The 19,799-nt window shown below is 39.7% G+C and overlaps 8 protein-coding genes across 8 annotated transcripts; 5 read left to right on the forward strand and 3 right to left on the reverse strand.

Moving 5' to 3' along the window:
* Positions 1-189: 189 nt before the first annotated feature.
* I206_104601 (uncharacterized protein) lies at positions 190-2,594 on the forward strand (the record flags this gene model as incomplete). Its single annotated transcript, XM_019153900.1, has 16 exons — positions 190-216; positions 306-323; positions 379-466; positions 530-608; positions 720-822; positions 875-946; positions 1,005-1,094; positions 1,156-1,230; positions 1,289-1,367; positions 1,422-1,486; positions 1,542-1,641; positions 1,699-1,855; positions 1,917-2,008; positions 2,074-2,207; positions 2,269-2,381; positions 2,447-2,594. 16 exons carry the CDS (start codon positions 190-192, stop codon positions 2,592-2,594), a joined length of 1,440 nt encoding a protein of 479 aa, XP_019012640.1.
* Positions 2,595-3,022: 428 nt separating this feature from the next.
* On the forward strand, positions 3,023-3,787 carry I206_104602 (uncharacterized protein; the record flags this gene model as incomplete). Its single annotated transcript, XM_019153901.1, has 5 exons — positions 3,023-3,066; positions 3,137-3,155; positions 3,229-3,434; positions 3,497-3,601; positions 3,703-3,787. 5 exons carry the CDS (start codon positions 3,023-3,025, stop codon positions 3,785-3,787), a joined length of 459 nt encoding a protein of 152 aa, XP_019012641.1.
* A 331-nt stretch (positions 3,788-4,118) lies between these two features.
* I206_104603 (uncharacterized protein) lies at positions 4,119-6,015 on the reverse strand (the record flags this gene model as incomplete). Its single annotated transcript, XM_019153902.1, has 8 exons — positions 4,119-4,340; positions 4,409-4,600; positions 4,686-4,966; positions 5,034-5,238; positions 5,308-5,488; positions 5,552-5,840; positions 5,898-5,911; positions 5,972-6,015. 8 exons carry the CDS (start codon positions 6,013-6,015, stop codon positions 4,119-4,121), a joined length of 1,428 nt encoding a protein of 475 aa, XP_019012642.1.
* A 376-nt stretch (positions 6,016-6,391) lies between these two features.
* I206_104604 (uncharacterized protein) lies at positions 6,392-8,137 on the forward strand (the record flags this gene model as incomplete). Its single annotated transcript, XM_019153903.2, has 8 exons — positions 6,392-6,410; positions 6,876-6,987; positions 7,054-7,168; positions 7,230-7,269; positions 7,340-7,452; positions 7,516-7,666; positions 7,743-7,890; positions 8,065-8,137. The coding sequence occupies 8 exons, from the start codon at positions 6,392-6,394 to the stop codon at positions 8,135-8,137; spliced, it is 771 nt and encodes a 256-aa protein (XP_019012643.2).
* An 802-nt stretch (positions 8,138-8,939) lies between these two features.
* Positions 8,940-11,516, forward strand: I206_104605 (uncharacterized protein; the record flags this gene model as incomplete). Its single annotated transcript, XM_019153904.1, has 16 exons — positions 8,940-9,049; positions 9,133-9,145; positions 9,243-9,265; positions 9,348-9,519; positions 9,591-9,688; positions 9,768-9,892; positions 9,950-9,985; positions 10,048-10,222; positions 10,287-10,310; positions 10,365-10,395; positions 10,455-10,583; positions 10,643-10,758; positions 10,817-10,896; positions 10,960-11,098; positions 11,172-11,345; positions 11,411-11,516. The coding sequence occupies 16 exons, from the start codon at positions 8,940-8,942 to the stop codon at positions 11,514-11,516; spliced, it is 1,551 nt and encodes a 516-aa protein (XP_019012644.1).
* Positions 11,517-11,875: 359 nt separating this feature from the next.
* Positions 11,876-13,351, reverse strand: I206_104606 (RNA polymerase II subunit A domain phosphatase SSU72; the record flags this gene model as incomplete). Its single annotated transcript, XM_019153905.1, has 5 exons — positions 11,876-11,977; positions 12,038-12,156; positions 12,335-12,621; positions 12,703-12,734; positions 12,800-13,351. The coding sequence occupies 5 exons, from the start codon at positions 13,349-13,351 to the stop codon at positions 11,876-11,878; spliced, it is 1,092 nt and encodes a 363-aa protein (XP_019012645.1).
* A 383-nt stretch (positions 13,352-13,734) lies between these two features.
* On the forward strand, positions 13,735-18,641 carry I206_104607 (uncharacterized protein; the record flags this gene model as incomplete). Its single annotated transcript, XM_019153906.1, has 9 exons — positions 13,735-14,362; positions 14,418-16,721; positions 16,795-17,053; positions 17,122-17,327; positions 17,385-17,566; positions 17,626-17,788; positions 17,849-18,011; positions 18,072-18,387; positions 18,450-18,641. The coding sequence occupies 9 exons, from the start codon at positions 13,735-13,737 to the stop codon at positions 18,639-18,641; spliced, it is 4,413 nt and encodes a 1,470-aa protein (XP_019012646.1).
* Positions 18,642-18,741: 100 nt separating this feature from the next.
* On the reverse strand, positions 18,742-19,531 carry I206_104608 (uncharacterized protein; the record flags this gene model as incomplete). Its single annotated transcript, XM_019153907.1, has 3 exons — positions 18,742-18,885; positions 18,952-19,008; positions 19,061-19,531. The coding sequence occupies 3 exons, from the start codon at positions 19,529-19,531 to the stop codon at positions 18,742-18,744; spliced, it is 672 nt and encodes a 223-aa protein (XP_019012647.1).
* Positions 19,532-19,799: the final 268 nt, after the last annotated feature.

Raw genomic sequence — 19,799 nt, forward strand, 5'->3', positions numbered from 1 at the left:
CTTGATTTTCTCCATCTGCATCATCATCAACGTTAACTGTTTCTTATTGATCTTGCCTTGCATTTTGTCATCAAAGTGAAGGGATTCACTTACACTTATCGGAGCAGTCGAATAGAACAACTCGCGGAACTTTCCCTTCCTATTCAGTTTACCGTTTCGGAGGAGCTCAAAAGGAGGATCTTCAGCAAGATGTCGGACGACGAATTCATGATGGAGGTGAGTTGACTGCTACAAAGAAATCGTATTTGTCAGCTATGGCGACGTATGAGTCAATCATTCAAGTGCTAAAACGATGCCTCTCTCAGGATGCTGTGGATGATGAGGTGAGATACTAGACAGACTTTGATCATCGTCAAACAGCTCATCCTTGCGTTTTAGGAATATGATTTCGATTATGATGACGATGAAGACGAGGAAGTTATGGATGGTGCTGGGGATGTAGAAAATCAATATTATAAAGCAAAATGTGAGCTCAGCCTAGATTCTTGTAACGGTCAGGTCACTCAGCTGACTCATAAATCGAATTTAGCCTTGAACGAAGATGATCCCGAAGGATCTTTGAAGGCCTTTAGGACTATCGTTGATGATCAGCCCGAGAAAGGGGAATGGTGAGTGATCGTATTTTGCAAAGCTCAAATGATTCGATGGATACTCTACTCTCTAAGCAGATAATGCCAGAATAGATTACATGCTAATGTTCTCGCATCATATCACGACAGGGGATTCAAAGCTTTGAAGCAAATGACCAAGATGAATTACCTTCATTTACATAGACCTGAGAAAGCTATAGAGACCTATAAAGAGCTATTAGGTTACACGAAGGTAAGCTGATCGTTGGCGTTTGGTGCCGAAAAAGCTGACTTTTCCTGTTTAGACGAGCGTCACAAGGAATTATGCCGAAAAATCGATAAATAATATCCTTGATTACGTTGGAGGAGAAGGAAAGGTTAGCTGCGGACTTATCCAAGTAGTCATGAATCGTACAGCTAACATAGTATGTACAGCATGCTGCATTGTCACCTAAAGTACCTTTAAATACGCTTGAGGAGTTCTACGAAGCTACAAGAGTGGCATGTGAAGAGGCGAAAAACGAGGTGAGTACAGCTGCCAATCGCGACATATTCACGGACATAACAGCTGAACCTGAGTCAATAGCGACTGTCCACAAAATCCAATCTGAAGTTGGCGAAACTATGGCTGGACAGAAAGGAATACGAAAGATTGACCCCTGTAAGCTGATGATTGATTAAGCCCGCCGCATCGTTTCAGCTTACACGTGGTGCAACAGATTTTGAAATCGCTTCACGACACTTGTGCACCTACGAATGGATCTAGCTCGTCAGATGACCAGTCAAAGGGATCACTCCGTAAGCTATCTGCTTGACTCCCTCAGATGAGAAAAGCTTATCAAAAATCATCAGTTCTCGAACTTTACGCAATCGAGATACAGATGTATAGCGATCTGAAAGAAAACCGAAAGCTCAAGGTAGGTGGAGTATTGTGCCCGTCAACAGACGAAGCAACTCATTCATATGCGTTAGGAAATCTACAATGCCGCGATGCAAGTCAAGAACGCTATTCCGCATCCTAGAGTTATGGGTGCAATTAAGGAATGTGGAGGTAAAATGTGGATGATGGAGAGTGAGTCAATTGGCTTCGGCGAAGAAAAGCCCTCTGATTGATCTGAACAATGTGCAGAGGCTTGGGCCAAAGCTTCCACCGATCTCTTCGAATCATTCAGACAGTACGACGAGTCGGGATCAGTTCAAAGGATCCAGGTACTCAAGTATCTAGTCTTGACATACATGTTGATGGGTAGTGAGATCAACCCCTTTGACTCGCAAGAAACTAAACCGTAAGCTCTATCACACACTCAGTCCACGCTGTGCCTCAAGCTCACCTGAAACGTCGGATAGATACAAAAATGACCCTCAAATCATAGCTATGACCAGTCTGGTCAGTGCATATCAAAGAAGGGATGTGAAGGAAGCGGAGAAAATATTGAAAGGTGAGCATGATCATGCACTCTACAGCTCACAATTTGTATTGACCTTAGCTGATGACATCCTCTAGCCAATCGAGCGACGATAACAGGAGATCCCTTCATCAATTACTTTGTCGATGACTTACTTCGATCTTTACGTACACAGTATATAATTGATATCATCAAGCCGTATACTAGAATGGAGTTGGATTCATTGGCCAAGGTGAGCTTCCTTGCCTCCAAAGAAAACAGAAACAAGCTGATTGCAGTCATCTACTTCGCAGACCCTCAATATACCACGTAGCGATGTTGAAGAACTTGTGGTATCGCTTATACTGGACAGTAAGATCAAAGGAAAGATAGATCAAGTAAACGGGCTATTAATACTCGATAGATTGTAAGCTGGCTCATCAGTATCGCCCCTTACCGATAAGATCTAGCTAATCATAGATGGGTAATTAGTAATACAAGCTCGAGAGAACGATACATAGCATTACACAATATGTCGAGTCAATTAGAATTCCTTACAAATAAGATTGAAGCTGAGAAATTGACTAGGGAAGGAGGTAGAGCAGGTGGATGGGGAGGTGGTTTGACTGCGTTTGGTTGAGTTTACTATTGATCCGGATTTTTAAAGTTGTAGAATATAACGAATAAATTCATGCATGTATCATATCAAATAATTATCAAGAGTCGTCATCAGGTCCACTCCCAAGCTCAAGCTCAGCCGAGCACAGACCTTTTGACTTTATTTGAAACGCTAGTTGATTGAAGAGTACGACCAAAGGTACCTATTTCGTCATCATTCATCAACACACGTCATGTCTACTAAGCATCAAGCATTAAACAGTCTATCTAATCAACCATACATCATTTTCTCTGATGGTAACCAAGTAAGCATGCATGGTTATAAGAATAATGTTGTCGTTGGAATCCTTTTCCTTTCTTTTTCTTCTCATTTACCAGATACCATAAAGCACCTTTAAAATATACAACATTCAGAAAATTCCCTAATTGCAACGATAAAATCACCTCAATATGTCAAACGAACACGAAAATAGACAATTAGGTGGATTCAAAGCGTGAGTCTATCTTGGTCTCTTGATTTCCTCTTCTATTTCAGTTCAGCTGAGATTGACTTTGGGTGAATAGTACACTTCATAATCCTAATGTAAATATTAAATTCAAATCGTCTTACGGTGGAGTAATCATTTCTATCGTTTTATAGCTGACGAATCACATAGACTTCACCCGAAGCTAAAGCTCACGCAGCTTCGGTGCTTGCTGAACACGGCTTAGATGTCTCAAATGACAACTCAACTACCAAAGCTTCCATCAAGACAGAAAATCACGTGGGTGATTCTCACAATGGTCATTCTGATCAAGAGGGTCCTCATTATGATGGAAAAGATTCAGAACATCAACATAGAGTATTAGGAGGATATAAAGCGTATGTCACCTTTGTATCTTGAGCATGAGGAAAAGAAAAAAGATATTGATTGTTGTTCATAGAACTTTACATAATCCAAATACTTCATCAGAAGCTAAAGAGCACGCTAAAGAGGTTCTCAAAGAAGGTGAGAAACATGAACATCATGTAATTGGTGGATATAAAGCGTGAGTGGGTTTTTCTAGATAGTTTCAAAATTATTGCCACTTTTACCTTCATTTCCCTTAATTATGCTGTTAGTTCCGCTGACAAACAAGGTGCACCTCAGTACTTTACACAATCCCAACACTTCGGAATCTGCTAAAGAACATGCTAAAGAAGTTCTTAAAGAACATCATGCTGAAGTAGCTTAGATTTTGTCTGGGCCAGAACTATTCGTTATGGATCAGAGAAAACGTTCTATAAGGATGGTGGTCATAGGCCGGCGAAGAAGAATTGAGAGTAAACTGTATTATAAATCATGAATGAGAACCCGATATAACATGTCAAATGACTATATTTGCCGAGTGTTCATGCGCAGATAAGTGAGCGGGAACAACGTCAATCCAGATTTCACACGATGAACATACATAAGTCGATCAAATACAAAACGAATAATCTAATCATCGACATACGATAGGACTTTTTAACATTATACATTGATTTTCCTTTAATTTACTTTTTTTTCCAATACATTTATAAAATTTATTTTCCAGATCGAAGTCCTTTCCATACTAATAAACTACCAAAAATTAAAATTCCTGTAAAAACATAAAAAATTCTACCTTCACCTTTTCTATCACTTAAAGGATCATTCTTATCAATAGGTGTAGATAAAAAATCACGTAAAGGTAAAAATAAAATTGCAATAAAAAAATTAGTTATCCAATTAATTGATAATGATAAACTTGATACAGCTGGAATTGCCTTAAACACCCAAAAAAATAATAATATTAATCAGTTCCTTCAAGTGTTTTTTTAGATCTAAAACTTACTTGAGAAGGTACTAATTCGGAAATTAATAAAAATGGTACAGGACCTAAACCAATTGAAAAAAAAGCTATAAAAATAATAATTGAAAAAGCTGATAAATTTTGTTTTTGATTATTTAAACCAATTGCAAGTAATGTACTTGTAATTGACATTCCGATTATTGAAATTAAAAGTAATTTTTTTCTACCTAATTTCTAATATTTTTTTAAAAATCAAAATTTTTAAAAATAATTAATTAACAAATCATTTCAATATTTTTTCTAAAAAAAAAAAACTCACATCCATTAAAAAAATTGCAGGTAAAGTCATAATTGCATTTACAATTGTTATTCCAACTCCAACTAAACCTGCAGAAGTAGGTAATAAAGGTCTTAAAACGGGAGTTGAATAAAACATAACTGCATTTACACCTGATAATTGTTGAATAGCCATAAAAATAGCTACTAAAATTGCTGGACCTCTTAAAGTTGGATTACCCATTATTGAACGTAAATTGAGTTGTTCGATTGGTTTTGAGGAGTTATTGGAGGGTGATGAGGAAGATAAAAGCGGTGAAGCTACTATACGGCGAGAAATGTATTGATGAGTAAATGGGTGATCAATCTAGTGATAGAAAGACGGACTGACCTTCATTTGTTATTCCTTCTCTTGGTAAATCACCTTCTTCTAAATCTCCTTGTCCTTCATCGAATAACGTCGTAGACTCGGTTGTCTCCGTTTGGTGAGTTTCGTCATTTGGGGAAGAAATTGAGTGGGAAGTGATGATTTGTATTGCAGCTACAAAGCCTGAAACGGCAACCACATATCTCCAACTACCTGGAACATCTCCTTTCTATACAATACCAATCCTCAAGTCAGCTTGATACAATTACCAAACAACGTCAGAGAGAATTAAGCTAACCTCTCCAGTTAAAAGTAGACCAGCTATTTGAGCTGAACAAATACCCAAAACGATAGCCAATTGATTCATTGTTCCTATTTGTCCTGATTTATTTGATAATTCGGCTGATGATTTAGATATAATTGATAAATAAGGAGGAACTAGACAAATTGCTAATCCAGATGCCATTCCGACTACGAACCTAAATAAATCATCCTTAATTTCAACATATAACTTCTTGGAGGATGTATTGAGTTGAACTAACCTTCCTAAAGCTAGTAAATACCAGTGAGGAGCTATACTCATACCTAATACTCCAATTAGATTTAAATATCCAGTCCATGATAAACCACCTTTTATACCTTCTTTCTCTACTACCCAAGAACTTCCTAAACTTCCTACTAAACCTCCTATAGTGAAAATAGCAGTTACTATACTATATCGAGTCGCATAGAGATCGAGACATATCGGTAAGCGAGAAGGAGGAGGATGAGCTGGTGTTATACACGTTAAAGAATTTACAGGGAAATTTAACTCCGAAAGATGATAGCCATCTGAATATCGAAGGCAGTGTTAGCTTTGTCGAAAGAACATCGACTTGAGAAGCTCACAATACCATGATGAGCTAGTGAATGGACAATGATCAGTAAACTTTCACATCAATCTCGGTACAGAGGTTACCCACACGCAAGCCCACAGGACCGGCATTAGAGCCGAATTATCGCTCATCTTCAAATCTAATCAAGCCGCAGGTAGTGTTCAAGTCATTCGAGGATGATTATTGATTGTGTCGAACTGTCGAGCTGAAGAGTTGTCGTTAGCACGAGAAGAAGCTTAAGTTCGATATCTGCTCCATTGTATCTTTTGTGTGGTTCCACCGGTTATCAACCTATCCTAGTTGTCAAGTGCTTCAGAGGTTAGAAGAAATGCCACAATGTTAGATTTCCGAATAATCCCGTCATATAACACGCTCTTCCTATCATCTCAGTAATACCTTTGATTTTGAATTCAACCCTTTCCATCATCTATCTATTACTTCTTACTCATCAATAACACCTTTTACCCTTACTTCACCTTAACAAATAAAACAAAAACGCGCATCACGATGTCCGACCCCAACGACGGTATGTTTCACGCTTCTCGCTTCAGTCTCAGCTTTCACTCAGCTTTACGGCCATCCGGATAAGTAAACAAGACTTTTGTCGATTGAATGGTCAAAATCAAATCCAGATTTTCAAGGACAACAGATCACGATCCTTCTTCATTCACTCTATAAGGCTGTTTCCCCGCTTCTGTGTTATGACTTGATGTCTCTCCAAGAAATCGGAGTCTCCATGTCGATTCCCAAATACAAATGTCATCTTCTCCCATTTCGCCATGCGGTAAACTGCTCTTTTTTTGGCTTTCCCTGTACCCTGGGTTCTACGCTACACCTTTCCAAGCGAATCAGCTTTTCAGTCTTCTCCATATCTATACCACCATCTACAGCTTCTTAGGTTCATCATTTATTGTCCTTTTCTTGCGATTTTAATCAGCAATGTTACAACTAACCGACTAAAACAACTGACAACGCTCAACTTCCAACTTAGTATGGCAACGAGACCGAGAAGGTTCACCTCGACGAGATGATGGTGATCGATCACCAAGAAGAGACAGATCCAGAAGTCCAGCTGCTAAATCAAATGGTGATGGAAGAGGAAGGTAAGCTTGCATTTCGAGAATACCAATTTCAAGAGCAGAGAATGACAAGATGTTCAAATTGTATAGAGCTGAGGAAGGAGGTGCTACCCAAAACCAAGGCAACAATCTTCATGTCAGTGGTTTACAAAGAAGCATAGATGAAGCCAAACTTAAGGACTTCTTCGCTACTGCCCTCGGTAAAGTGAGTAATACAACCTGGGTACCACGATGCGTTTTGGCTGACGTACCCTATCTTGCCATAGCCTCCTGTAAAAGCGCAAATCATGCTTGACCCCCATTCTCGTAAGTTATCAAGCACCTCACTCGTCATTGGTCAGATGATCTTACTCTGATGGTATGAACACATGTGTAGAGGAATCAAGAGGTTTCGGTTTCGTGATGGTCGAAACTGCAGAGGATGCATTGACTGCCATTGAAAAGCTCAACGGTCAACAACTCGAGGGCAAAACCGTTACCGTCGCTCAGGTCAGCTGTTTTAAGCCAGTTTTCCGTGATGCAGCAGCTGACAGCGCAAGTATAAATGTGTAGGCTAGAAGAGGTCGAGCTAGAACACCTACACCTGGTCGATACCATGGTGTCAAAGTTGAGACCGCTCCTAGAAGTTACGGAGGTAGTTACGACAGGCCATACCAGCCTAGATCATACGATGCACGATACTCTGATAGAGGACCACCTAGATGTAAGCGAATCGCCAACAATTCAAGTGGATCTTGTATTCGTATTTTAATGTTGATTTTCTTTTTTTTGAAACCTAGATGATGACAGAGAAAGGAGATACGATGATAGAAGATTCGACGATAGACGTTATGACGATAGAAGATACGAGGAAAGAAGATCGTACAGGGATGATCCAAGAGACAGGAGAGACGATTATTATGCTAGAGATGCTGCACCCAGAGACGCGTAAGTAAATTGATCCCTCTGACAAAGTCGTCAAATACTCCCAGTGTACTGAGTGATCGGTTTCGCCTTCCTTCTATATCTATCGTCTTCGTTCTGTCTCCTCCGATCGGTGTACTGCATATAAACACACCACCGCGATATCTGACAATACAGATATTATTCTTCTTACCGTAGTGAAAGAGGGTATGAAAGGAGGGACGAGAGACCTCGTTACGACGATCGAGCTCCACGTTACGATGAGCCGTAAGTCTTGGAGTCACTCACGAAATCATCAATTTGCTGACGGAGATGCAACGCTATAGAAAACGTTTTGACGAACGACCACGTTACTGATTGAGGAGAGAAGTAGTATGAATAGCTGGTATCTCTTTCATAAGCGACGTCTGTGACGTATCGGATGAATCAAAAATCATGTTTATACATCACGTTCATCACGGGGAGGTGTGATATCTGAATGTTTTATGCATTCAGTGAATTAGGTCGGTGAGATTAAATGCAATTTGGAGCGAATGAGGAATGCAGGATTTAAGAATTGAAACACGTTGATTCCCGAAATAACTTCGGAATTTAAAATGAGTGGTGCCAATGCCGAAATATCCATAAATAAATAAATGTCAGGGTTTCATGTGATAAGATTTAAGCATCTATACATAGTATGACCCCGTGGTGTGTTTCTCTAATCCCCTACTCATAGCCATAGTACGGGTATACTAGTATATGATAAGGAACCAAAATAAAATCCCTAATTTCCTGAACAAGAAACAATCAGTTGATATAGATATCCTATGATCCTGTCTGTTCCGCATGATCCCATTTAATTGCATTCCTTGTGAAGAAAGAGAAATAAAAAAAAAAGATATCAGATCAATTAATACATTGATTATTTAGTCTTGGATTGAATTTAATTCAATTAATCATTCGTTGCATTTGATCATTTCTTCATTTGAGATTCAAGTGTATTCAACTTGATTCTTAGTCATTTCAGTATAGGAAATCTACCTTCGCGCTGAATTACAGATTTCAAGATTCAGTAAGAATATACAAATACAATGCGACTTCCTTGGTCTAAGAAAGATGTCGATCTTGAACCTAAAACAGGTGATGATCCGAAAGATTCAAATGTCCTGGAAAGGAAGATGGGTTTAAGTAAGAAAGGAGCGTGAGTCATGGATTTTCTAAATCGTTCATTTAATATCTTACAAGAAGGAATAAACGAAAGCTAATTTTACATTTACCTACTAGTATCTTCGCAGCTGTGAGTATTTGACTGTTTCGTTAAACCTCAATCAGACAATTTCATACAATTTGTGGAAGTCCAGGGCTAACTTTTTGTTTCTTTTGATTAATCAAAGGGTGCTTCGCTCTTCTCCGATGGGTAAGTTGGACCGTCTCTTAGCTATCATTGAATACTGCTATCATGGATTTCAATTTTCTGAGCTGATGAAATCTCAAAAAAGTTACGCAAATGCATCAATTGGTCCAGCTGGAACAATTATTAAAACTTATATTTATCCAGAAACATTCAAAAATCGACCTGTTAATGCCAAATTATTACCTGCAATTGCTTTTGCAGGTATAATTGTTGGTCAATTATCTTTTGGTTGGATTTCAGATAAAATAGGTAGAAAGGTAATTGTCTTTTTTCATCCTCCATGTCTTACTCTCTCTTTTTTTTTTCTGACAATATTAAAACACCATAGTTCGGAATGTTACTTTGTACTGGTATCGTCTTTGTCTTTTCGGCTTTACAAGCTGCTTCTAAGGGTCCAGGTCCACAAGGAACTATAAATGCTTTATTGTGAGTTCTCTTTACGTAGTTACAAATAAAGAGATGATTCGCTGATAAAGGCTAAATCCTCCTTCCTTGACATATATAGAGCTTATCGATTCTTGGTTGGTGTTGGAATTGGAGGAGAATACCCCACTGGATCAGTAGCTGCTGCTGAGAATACGGAGGATCCTGATATCCCGAAAAAGTCTCAACAAAGACTTTTCGTTCTAGGTAAGGCTCTATGTATGCTACCAAATTTGCACTTGACTAATTTGTTTACCTATATAGCTACCAATACCATGATTGATTTCGCTTTCGTCATCTGTTCGTTATATTCCCTAGGGATGATCTTCGGAAGGATGTCGTTGATGATTGAGGTTTTATAGCATACTTCGTCTGCCTTGTCTGTCTTTGGATCTTCGGTATGAACCACCTCAATGCCGTTTGGAGATTGACATTAGGACTTGGAGTTGTTCCACCTTTGTTTTTGTTCTATTTTCGATTGAAAATGCGAGAACCCGAAGCTTACGCGAAACATTCCATGAAGAACACAAAAATCCCGTGAGTTCTTCTAAAATACAATATATGATTCAGTCAGACTGACAATCCGTATCAAACTCAATAGATACTGGTTGATCATCAAGAGATAGTGAGTGTTTACAGTCTTTTTTTCACCCTTACAACTCCGCTAACCTTGCCTCAGCTGGGTCAAACTCGCCGCTGTATCGGCTACTGTAAGTCATTCATTTGAGATACCTTTCAACAAAAGTCTAAATGTGCACTATCTTTACAGTGGTTCTTGTATGACTGGATTACATACCCCTTCGGACTGTACGCTACGCCAATTACCGATGTCGCCGATCCAAACGGTACTCTTTACACCTCTATCGGATGGGGTTGTCTCATCAACTTCTTCTACGTCGTAAGTGCAGAAGATCGAGCTCGTAAGATGTGTCAAATCCTGATGTGCTAAAATTTCAGCCCGGTACCCTCATTGGTGCTTTTGTTGTTGACTGGTTCGGTCCTAAATATTGTATGATCTTTGGTCTCTGCTGTCAGGCCTTAGTGGGATTCATCCTATCCGGAACTTATAACTTGTAAGTTCAGCTTGAAAACGCTTTGTCTTGCAATTGCTCACTATCTTCCAAACTGCAGGTTGACTGAGCCCGGAAGAATTGCTGGTTTCGCTATTCTCTACGGAGTATTCTTAGGTTTCGGAGAATTGGGTCCTGGAAGTGAGTCGTGCAAGCAGACCTCAGCGGATCATCTACCGTGAAATGCTAACTTGTTTGCTTCAGACTGTCTCGGTCTTTTGGCTTCCAAAGCTATAGGACCTACTGCTGCCAGAGGTCAATTATACGGTATCGCAGCTGCTGTTGGTAAGATAGGAGCATTCATCGGTACTTACACATTCCCTCAAATCCAAGCATCGTTTGGGTAAGTTAGACAATCTTTTGTGTGACCCTTTTTCATGAGGAGGTTCTGATCCGCTTTGGTTTTTGATTTACAGGCCTCCAGGTTCTTACGGAAACAATACTGGTATCTTCTGGCTTGGAAGTGGGTTAGCTGTAGCTTCAGCTTTGATCACTTTGATCTTTATCCCTAATATCAAACCTGATGCTATGCACAATGAGGATATTTTATTCAGAGAATACCTCGAGGCAAACGGTTTTGATACTTCATCGTGAGTTCACTATATACTTGAAATTCGAATAAATGGATGTTTGCTAATATCTTCCTGTCAATTAGAATGGGTCTTAAAGATACCGTATCAGATGTTGAGGGTAATCAAATCGCTCATCATGGTAAAGCCGATAAAGAAGGTCTGAAAACTACTACTGCACCAGTCCTTTAAATCACCTAAATCTCCTACATTCCCCAATTCTCTTCTTACCTTAAAATCTTCCTAATCTTCTTCACTCACCTTTTACTTCTGGTGCCATTCAACCTGGCAAGACATATCTAATCAAAAAAATCTATTTTAATCTATTTTTGGTAAACTTCAACTGTTGTTCATTTAATATAATAATCAATAAATAATCGTAACTCAATGTATATATAATAACTTTAATTATCAAGGTGTGCAAATATGAAGTCAAGTACAAATCCAATGAGTTACAACAGCAAAAACCTTTCGCGTGACTTGTATTTCAAATGAAGTAACGCATATAACATTTTTACATGTTCATTTATTGTACAAATACTGAAAACTGATTAATAGAATGCAACGGTATGTAAAAGAACATGAGGATGTTTATCAGCATGTGCTAATAAAATCTCATCTATCTCTGAATCTATATCATTTGCAGCTTCAATCTATGATCAAGTATAAAATTAGCATTGGAGAATAAAGATTTGAAAAACAAAAAAACTCACAGATTTAGCTAATTCTAAAATTGATTGACCAGCTATAAAAGCTTCTTCAGGATTATCTTTAATTTCAAAATTTATAATATGTATTGGTTTATTAAATTCACCTCCTCTAGTTAAAAGATCTAAAAAAAAATTCAATTAAGTTAATAAAATAATTCATTAAATTGAGAAAGAATTATTATCTTTTTTTTTTCAATTCCAATAAATTTATTTAATTTATAAATAAAGTAAGATTGAATTTATAAATAAAGTAAGATTGAATTTATTTTCAAAAAAAAAAATTAGAAATAAAAAACTAACCATCACAAACAGCATCATAACATCTTTCTTCACATGTAATAACTATATCTGCATTAACATTTTTTAATTCTTGCCATTTTTCAGGTGATTTTTTAACTTTTCTATTTCTATCTAACATTTTTAAAATTCCATTTTTTGAATATAAATTTAAATTTTTGGATTCTAAATCTTTATAAATTTCATCATATGGTGTACCAAATTTATATACATTTGGTTTATCAATTGAAGGTCCAGGTAAACGTACTGCTGATCCTGTTCCTGCTGATATTACTTTAAATGAATTTTTACTATTTAATAGTAAATTAGCCTATTTCAACTTTTTCTTACCTCGATTTTTTTTTTTTTATTTAAATGAATTTAAAATTTACTTAAGAACCATATGAGCTTCCATTGATCGATTCTATTTAAAAAATTACATCAGCTTGTTTTTATTCAACATATTTATCAACTCAAAAACCGACTCACATTATTACTTGCGCATACGACACAAAAGAGAGGCCTTCTTTTACCTTTATATGTCTCTCCACCATTCTGCAATTCCCCATCTGTAGCTACCGATGCGACCCCATTTGGCTTGATATCGCCTGAATGAGGAGTAGGGGGTATAGGTGAATTTGCAGGAATAGGAGGAGTAGGAAATGAAGTATTTGGTGGAGTTGGTGTAGATATTTGTTGTGGTCTATAACGATTTCTTGGATCTTGTGGTCTCATTCTAGGATCTGAGCCTCCTGATCCAGATACAGCGATAGGCGGAGAAGGAGGAAAAGGAGGAGCTGAACTTCCTAAATTGCCCTGAGGAAACGGTGGTATCGATTGATTGGGCGGAAAAGTTGGAAAAGATTGTTGAGCTTGAATAGTTGGTGTACTATATGTCTGTTGAGTTTGACGAGGATCTTGTACAGGTATAGAACCATATTGAGCGTTACTTGGAGAAGAATATGAGTTTGGTGGAGGAGGAATTGCAGACGGGCTTGGAGCTGGAGGACGAGCATGATTGTTTCGCCGACGTGGATCCATCTTGTATATTTTGATATCTAGCTTGTGGATGTATCTGAATCTCGAAGTTGATAGGGTGTTCAATAGACAGTGTCACAGATGAGGATAAAGGCGGAAATGAAGCAAAATGAAAGAGAAGTTTGTTGAATTGTCATGTTTTTGCAATCCAGGAATGATGCCGAAACGCGGTTGAAGTATGATCTTTCAAAATTCAATTTCATTAGTAACTTGGGTGCACTTTATTATACATCAAAACGATAATCATTCATCTTACAGATAGCTCTGACCTTTACATAGATTGCTGGGTCAACCTCTCTGGGTTCAAGTCATCCTGCTGCTCCCCAGCGAAGTGTTCGTCGCTGTTTGAATTGTGACGACCCCCTCCCAATCCTGAACCTTCCACCATGCCCAGCACATATATACCCCATCATCTCATTCACGCACACCTTCCTCCTCCTCCTTCGATACCCAATGCTATACCAGAACTCAGAATACACTCAGATCAAGCGGTTCCACTGACTGATGAAGATTACGCCGAACCACTACACCCTGATCACGCTATTTCAACGATACACCATCAATCAAGCAATCTCTTAGCTAGAAGTATATACAATGGGCATGTCTTGGAATTGCGCTCGCTAAATTCAACAATTAGCAAAGTAAGACCTCGTGGACTGGATGGATCAGAAATTATCAGAATATTCTTTCCCGAACAACTTAGACCATTAGCTCAAGGTGGTATACTTGTTTCTAAAAGGGATAAAAGACTTTTCGTGACAGTCGTTTCTCAAGCGAATATCGTATACCGACTGAATTTCCCTCTTGGTACATTCCGACCTGGTACTGAGGATAGATTCGTATTCACCACGAAAGGAAATGATGATTGGTATGAAGAGTGGGAAATTCCTGAAGATGTCATAGTCTCTTGTAGTGGAATAAGTGCTTGGACTGCACTTGATGAGAATACCATAATTCTAGGAGGAGGTGATGGCGGGATAATCAGAGTTACTAGAAATGGATATTGGACGCCTGGTAAGTCAATTCCAAATTGATTCATGCAGTCGATGATCTGACTGAGCTATTTCAGATTCTGGTCATTGGTCTGCGACGCATCACCGAGCAACCTCCCGACTTCGATTACCTTCCCTCTTCTCTCGCTCAGCTAACACCGATGAACAAATCATCTCGTTTGCGGAATATCAGAAAAATGACCACATCCCTGTCTTATATACACTGTCCAGAGATCGTAAATTACGGACATGGAACGCTTCGACTGGTGCTTGTCTCCGAACCATGGATGTGCGGTCAACATCGCAAGACTTAGTCGTGCGGGGTTCACAAGAAGGATCAAGCTCGTCTGTCACTGAGAACGGTTCCGTCAATATGCTTCGCGTCATTCCTCATCCTTCTTCAGCGTCTCGATATTCCCACATCGTTATCGCCTTTGCATCTACCCCGTACAGCTCATCTTCCGCTGGTTCGTTCTCAATTTACAGAGCGGCTATATCAAGTCATAGCGTAAGCGATTTGGCTCATGCAGGAGAAAAAGCCTGTTCGATTGTTTCAGCTGGTGCTGAATTGAGGGGATTCGAAATCCTACCGCCCGTGAAAACAGAAGGAATAGATAATGGATGGAGATTATGGGCAACATGGGACAAGAAAGGTTTTACATACTGCGAAACTATAGCCCTCGACGATGTACTACAATTCGCAACATACATTAAAACAAATGATGCTATTCTCATGTCGGAATGGCAACAAGTATCCTCTCCAACAAGCGTAGAAAGCTTTGACGCGGCCTACTTCGACAACATCCTTAGCTCAGATCCACCAAACCTTGCAGATCCCGAAGATAATGGTGATATACCAGCGGCATTCATACAACATCTCTTCCATCCCGGTCGCTTTTCCATCTTAACCCTCACTACAGCTTTAGAGGACTACATACATCAGCTTTCCCGAAAAAACCAAGCACAGCAAACTGCTAATTCTTTCGCTTCCCTGTCGAAGCGATTTGGCGGAGTGGTTGGTAGCCAAATTGAAATGGAATATAGCCCTCAAACTGGTGCACCGGTCGTGGATGCTTTTAGGAACAAGCTGAAAGTCGACTGGCTTGGAGTTTGGTCTAACGTTCGAGAGCTTGATAAACAAGCTCGATGGCCGATTGGCACGGCGGTAGTGGAGAAGGATATATTCATCCTTACACGAGAAGGCTTTTCAACACCGATACCAAACGATACAGCAGCTCTTGTTGATCGACTTGGAAAGTCCAATATCGACCCCAACCAATTCTTACACTTATCTGAAGGTGCTTTACGAAGATTCTATCCCGCCCTTGCTCCACCAAAGGCGAGAGCATCAGCTATTGCTATATCTATGTCGGGCTCATATATAAGCAATATCCTGAAAGGTCAAGATGCCACAGACAACACGGGCACAGCCCTTGACGACTTCGTCAACGTCACTGGCGACCGTCTGGCTTCTATCACTCATGAACCGTCAGAGGTCATCGCTGGAGCAATCTGGGATGATCAGGTCGAAGGGTTACTTAGCGAAGAAGATCGATCATCCGTCAGGCGCATCTTATCTGAAAGCGCTTCTGTTAGTCGCGCTCTGGACGAGTCTCTAAAGATCCTTGAAGAATCAGTGTATCCTTCGCCATCCGCTCAGAATGCTGAGCTCAGCTGGTCAGGTTCAGGAAATGCCCTCTTGACATCGGCCATCTCTTCTATAATTGAAGCTCGATACTCCCTCGCACAAAGCGTTCTTCTTGTGACCTTCTTCCACACATTCGAGTCGCGTGATTCCTCTTATGAAGATGACGAAGGAGAAGAGTTGATCGAGATCCTCGCGCGAGCCTTGGTGATCTTTCATCGATATAAGGTACTCAAATGGGTATCGGATCAGACTGGTGAAGAAGCTAGAGAACGAAGTAAGGTCAAAAAATCTAGCAAGAGAAAGACCAATGGTGGTGATGACGTTTTAGCTGAAGGCCTAGGTAGTCTACGTATGAGGGAAGGAGAGGACGATTCAGGGTTGGATTCGGATAGTTTTGATCTAGGTTATTCTTTAATACATTCTTTAATTGCCAGACAAACCCCACAACCAGTTTCGAATGGCTCCATCAACGAATATCTCCAAGTCGCCTCTTCATTCGTTTCGGACCTACAAGTAATAGAATCGGGCCAAACGGATATAGGAGCCCGAAATCCTGATTTAGACCTATCTTACAAAATACTGGTTGATGGACACGCTCAGCTTGCTGGCGCTTTCACGGATATGTACCCTCTTTCCGCTGGCATATCTTATGTAAAAGGAAGAGCGTACCTAGAGTGTGGAATGGTTGAAGAGGCAGTCAAATTCCTGGAAAAAGCTGCTGCAGGTTGTAAAGGTGAGACATCCTGCCATTCGCGTGTCCGCTTTTCCCCTCTCCCATCGTATCTTACTGACAATGTATTATGTAGATGGATCACTTTCAGCTATACTTTCATCGACCAATGGTTCCAACGGATTAAGCGAATACTATAGACATATATGCCGTGTATTCGACGATCAAGGTGCAGATCAGCCCGTCGTATATTTCGGTCAACTTGCTATTCAATCCAACAAGGGGGATGTCGCAATGACGAAAGACCTATGGACGAAGGTCTTCCTTGGAAGCATCGCTTTGGGCAGATACGAAGATGCTTATTCGACTCTGACCAGTCTACCATTCTTGGACTTGTAAGTTGGATCATTATGCTGACCACGGACTGCTATATATCGCTAACTATAACGATACACGATGATAGGAGACGAGATTTCCTGGGCCAACTGATATCGGTAATGTGCGAAAACAACGAAGTTGGTCGTCTGAATTCACTTGGATTCATCGGTTTCCAGAAAGATGTAGAAGAGATGTTACGATTCAAGGCTCGTAATTCCGACCCGCTCAGATTCCCTAATTATTACAAAGTATTATACTCGTGGCATATCGCTAGGGGAGATTATAGAAGTGGTATGTCAACTTCACCCTGCCAACACCATATGATTCTAGCTGACTGGTATGACATAGCTGGTGAAATCATGTATTTGCAAGGCCGAAGACTCGCCGAAGGAAGCAGTTCGAAATTCCCTGCATTTGAACAGTCAGCTATGCAAGCCAGGAGTTATTTAGCAGCTATTAACGCTCTCGCACTTGTGGATAAGCGAAATGCATGGGTGTCTGTACCTGGTGCGCCTAGTAAAGCTTTACGCGTGAGTTGTATTTTTGGACATGCTATCGGTACCTGGGATAAACTGAGCCCGTATTATAGGGTATAAAACGAAGAAAGGTGTCAAGTTATATTCCAGAGGAAGAATTTGCCAAAGATAAACGACCAATCGATATAATCTCGTTGGCGGATATTGAGATGGAGTATACACTCGTACTATCTCAATTGAGATTATCGAGTCATATACCAGATATGCACGAACATGGTAAGTGTTGATAAAGCATACCAAAGAAGTTGTAGTTTCTTAACATTATTTGTGTACCAGGTGTAACTGTCTCTCCTCAAGAAGTGGTTGGTCTATTCATACAGCGGGGAATGTTTGACATCGCGCAATCATCAGCAGCCGCTCTGCAAGTTGACATGACGGATCTATTCCAAGCCCTTGCAGCGCGATGTATTGAATTATCTCGTCTATCAGAGCATAATGGGTGAGTCTCAAATATTCATCCATCGTGTCAAGACGCATCGAGCTAACTGTGTCTGCATAGTGATTTCTCCGCTGCAACTTTCCTTCAATCTTCCCCTGTCACAGCTCGACTTCGGGGGTCACCTTCAGCATTATCTATAAAATACCTTCAATCAGCCCTTACGCGTCATGATTCAGCTAAAACGAATTGGAAATATCGACAAGCTGTTGCTGATACCTTGTTTGAAATGAATAAGGATAAAAAGCAGAAATGGCAAATGCCTGTTTGGTTGGTAACCTGGGAAATGGAACGTGATCCCGAATCATGGATCAATAAAGCATTGAAACATGGTTGGGTAGAAGAAGCTATAGGCTGGACAATAGAAATGATTAGAAAAGTGAGTTATATATTCTCCGTTTTATGATTTTCAATAGGGCTGATTGTTGGTCATGATTATAGGCTACACCTCCTGAATTACTCCCATCTGGTAAATCTGATTCTGCATATATTCCATATAACCTTATAGACAGGGTCATTGCGGCTTCGGAGGAAGGAGATGAAAAAGAAGAAAAGAATGTACAGCAAAAAGTCAAAGTGTTGAAAGAGGAAGTTGAAAGAAGATTGAAAGGTTTAGAGAAGATTAGAGGGTAACGAATATACATACGTATGCAATAATGATTAAAGAAGTGTGATATGAACTTGTGGGAGGAAATTGGAAATGCCATCGTATCCTACTGCAAAAATGGCGGGTCTAAGCGGCCACGGCCACTACGGTGGATGGTGTAATGTATGAGTCTAAGCGACCAGTGAAGCCTGAAGATGAGCCTCCATTATAGACCTTGTTCGAGTTGCTCGAAGTAGAGGAAAGAAAACTGTCACTGCCGTCTGATTCGCTCTGCATTGCATGAGTGTCAGCTTTTTCTTTGAAGGGACTTGTCTTCGGGGAACAAACATCACTCACCTGTCTAATATCTCCGAATGGATATCCATCACAGTTTGATCCATCAACAGAACGAGACTACACATCTGATCAATATTACCGGAAGAAATATCGTGATTGATCCACTTACGGAATAGTCGGTGTCTCCAAATTGATCAATACAAGCTTTAGTAAACCAATTTGACAAATCTTCTTTCAATTTACCATTTTCAGAATCATTAATCTTACTCATCGAAAGTTTATTACCGAATTGTTCGAAAATACTCTCAACGCTATTTACTAAATTTATAGCATCTTGACTGATTTTATTCTCATCGTAATTCGTATTACTCAAAGTATCAGGGATTTCACCGAATTTCTCAGTATCCCATTTTTCAGTGATTTTAGAAATGAAATATGATTTATCATTTTCACTAAATTTCGTATTTCCGTATTTTGAAATCTCTCCCACGCTGTTGATGAACTGGTTTTGTTCTGCTAAAGACATATTTGAATTGGAAGCTATTCTTGTCAAGAGGCTAGCTCCTTCATCTCGCAGTTGGGAGTTGAACATGGTGTTGATATGTTGAATGTGGTTTGAATGTTCTACAGTAGGTGTCATGTTGAGACTTGTGAGAGAAAATCTTGTATCGCTCCGCCTACTTATATGTCGAAGAAGACTTGATTGTGTCGTATAGCGAGGCGATTTAGTGGCGATAAATCTTTTGTGTTGCTCTTCTAACGTGTTCGATCTATTTCGTCCTTTGATAGATCCCCAGTCAAAACAGTGCACATTGTGAGAAAGGAGAAGCATGATGTCATGCCTTCATCAACGGTGAGTGTAAGTACAATTTCGGCCTTTCTGGAACGTGCACAGGTTGAGAGCAAAC

The sequence above is a fragment of the Kwoniella pini genome, chromosome 6 (assembly GCF_000512605.2).
Source record: "Kwoniella pini CBS 10737 chromosome 6, complete sequence".
NCBI lineage: Eukaryota > Fungi > Basidiomycota > Tremellomycetes > Tremellales > Cryptococcaceae > Kwoniella > Kwoniella pini.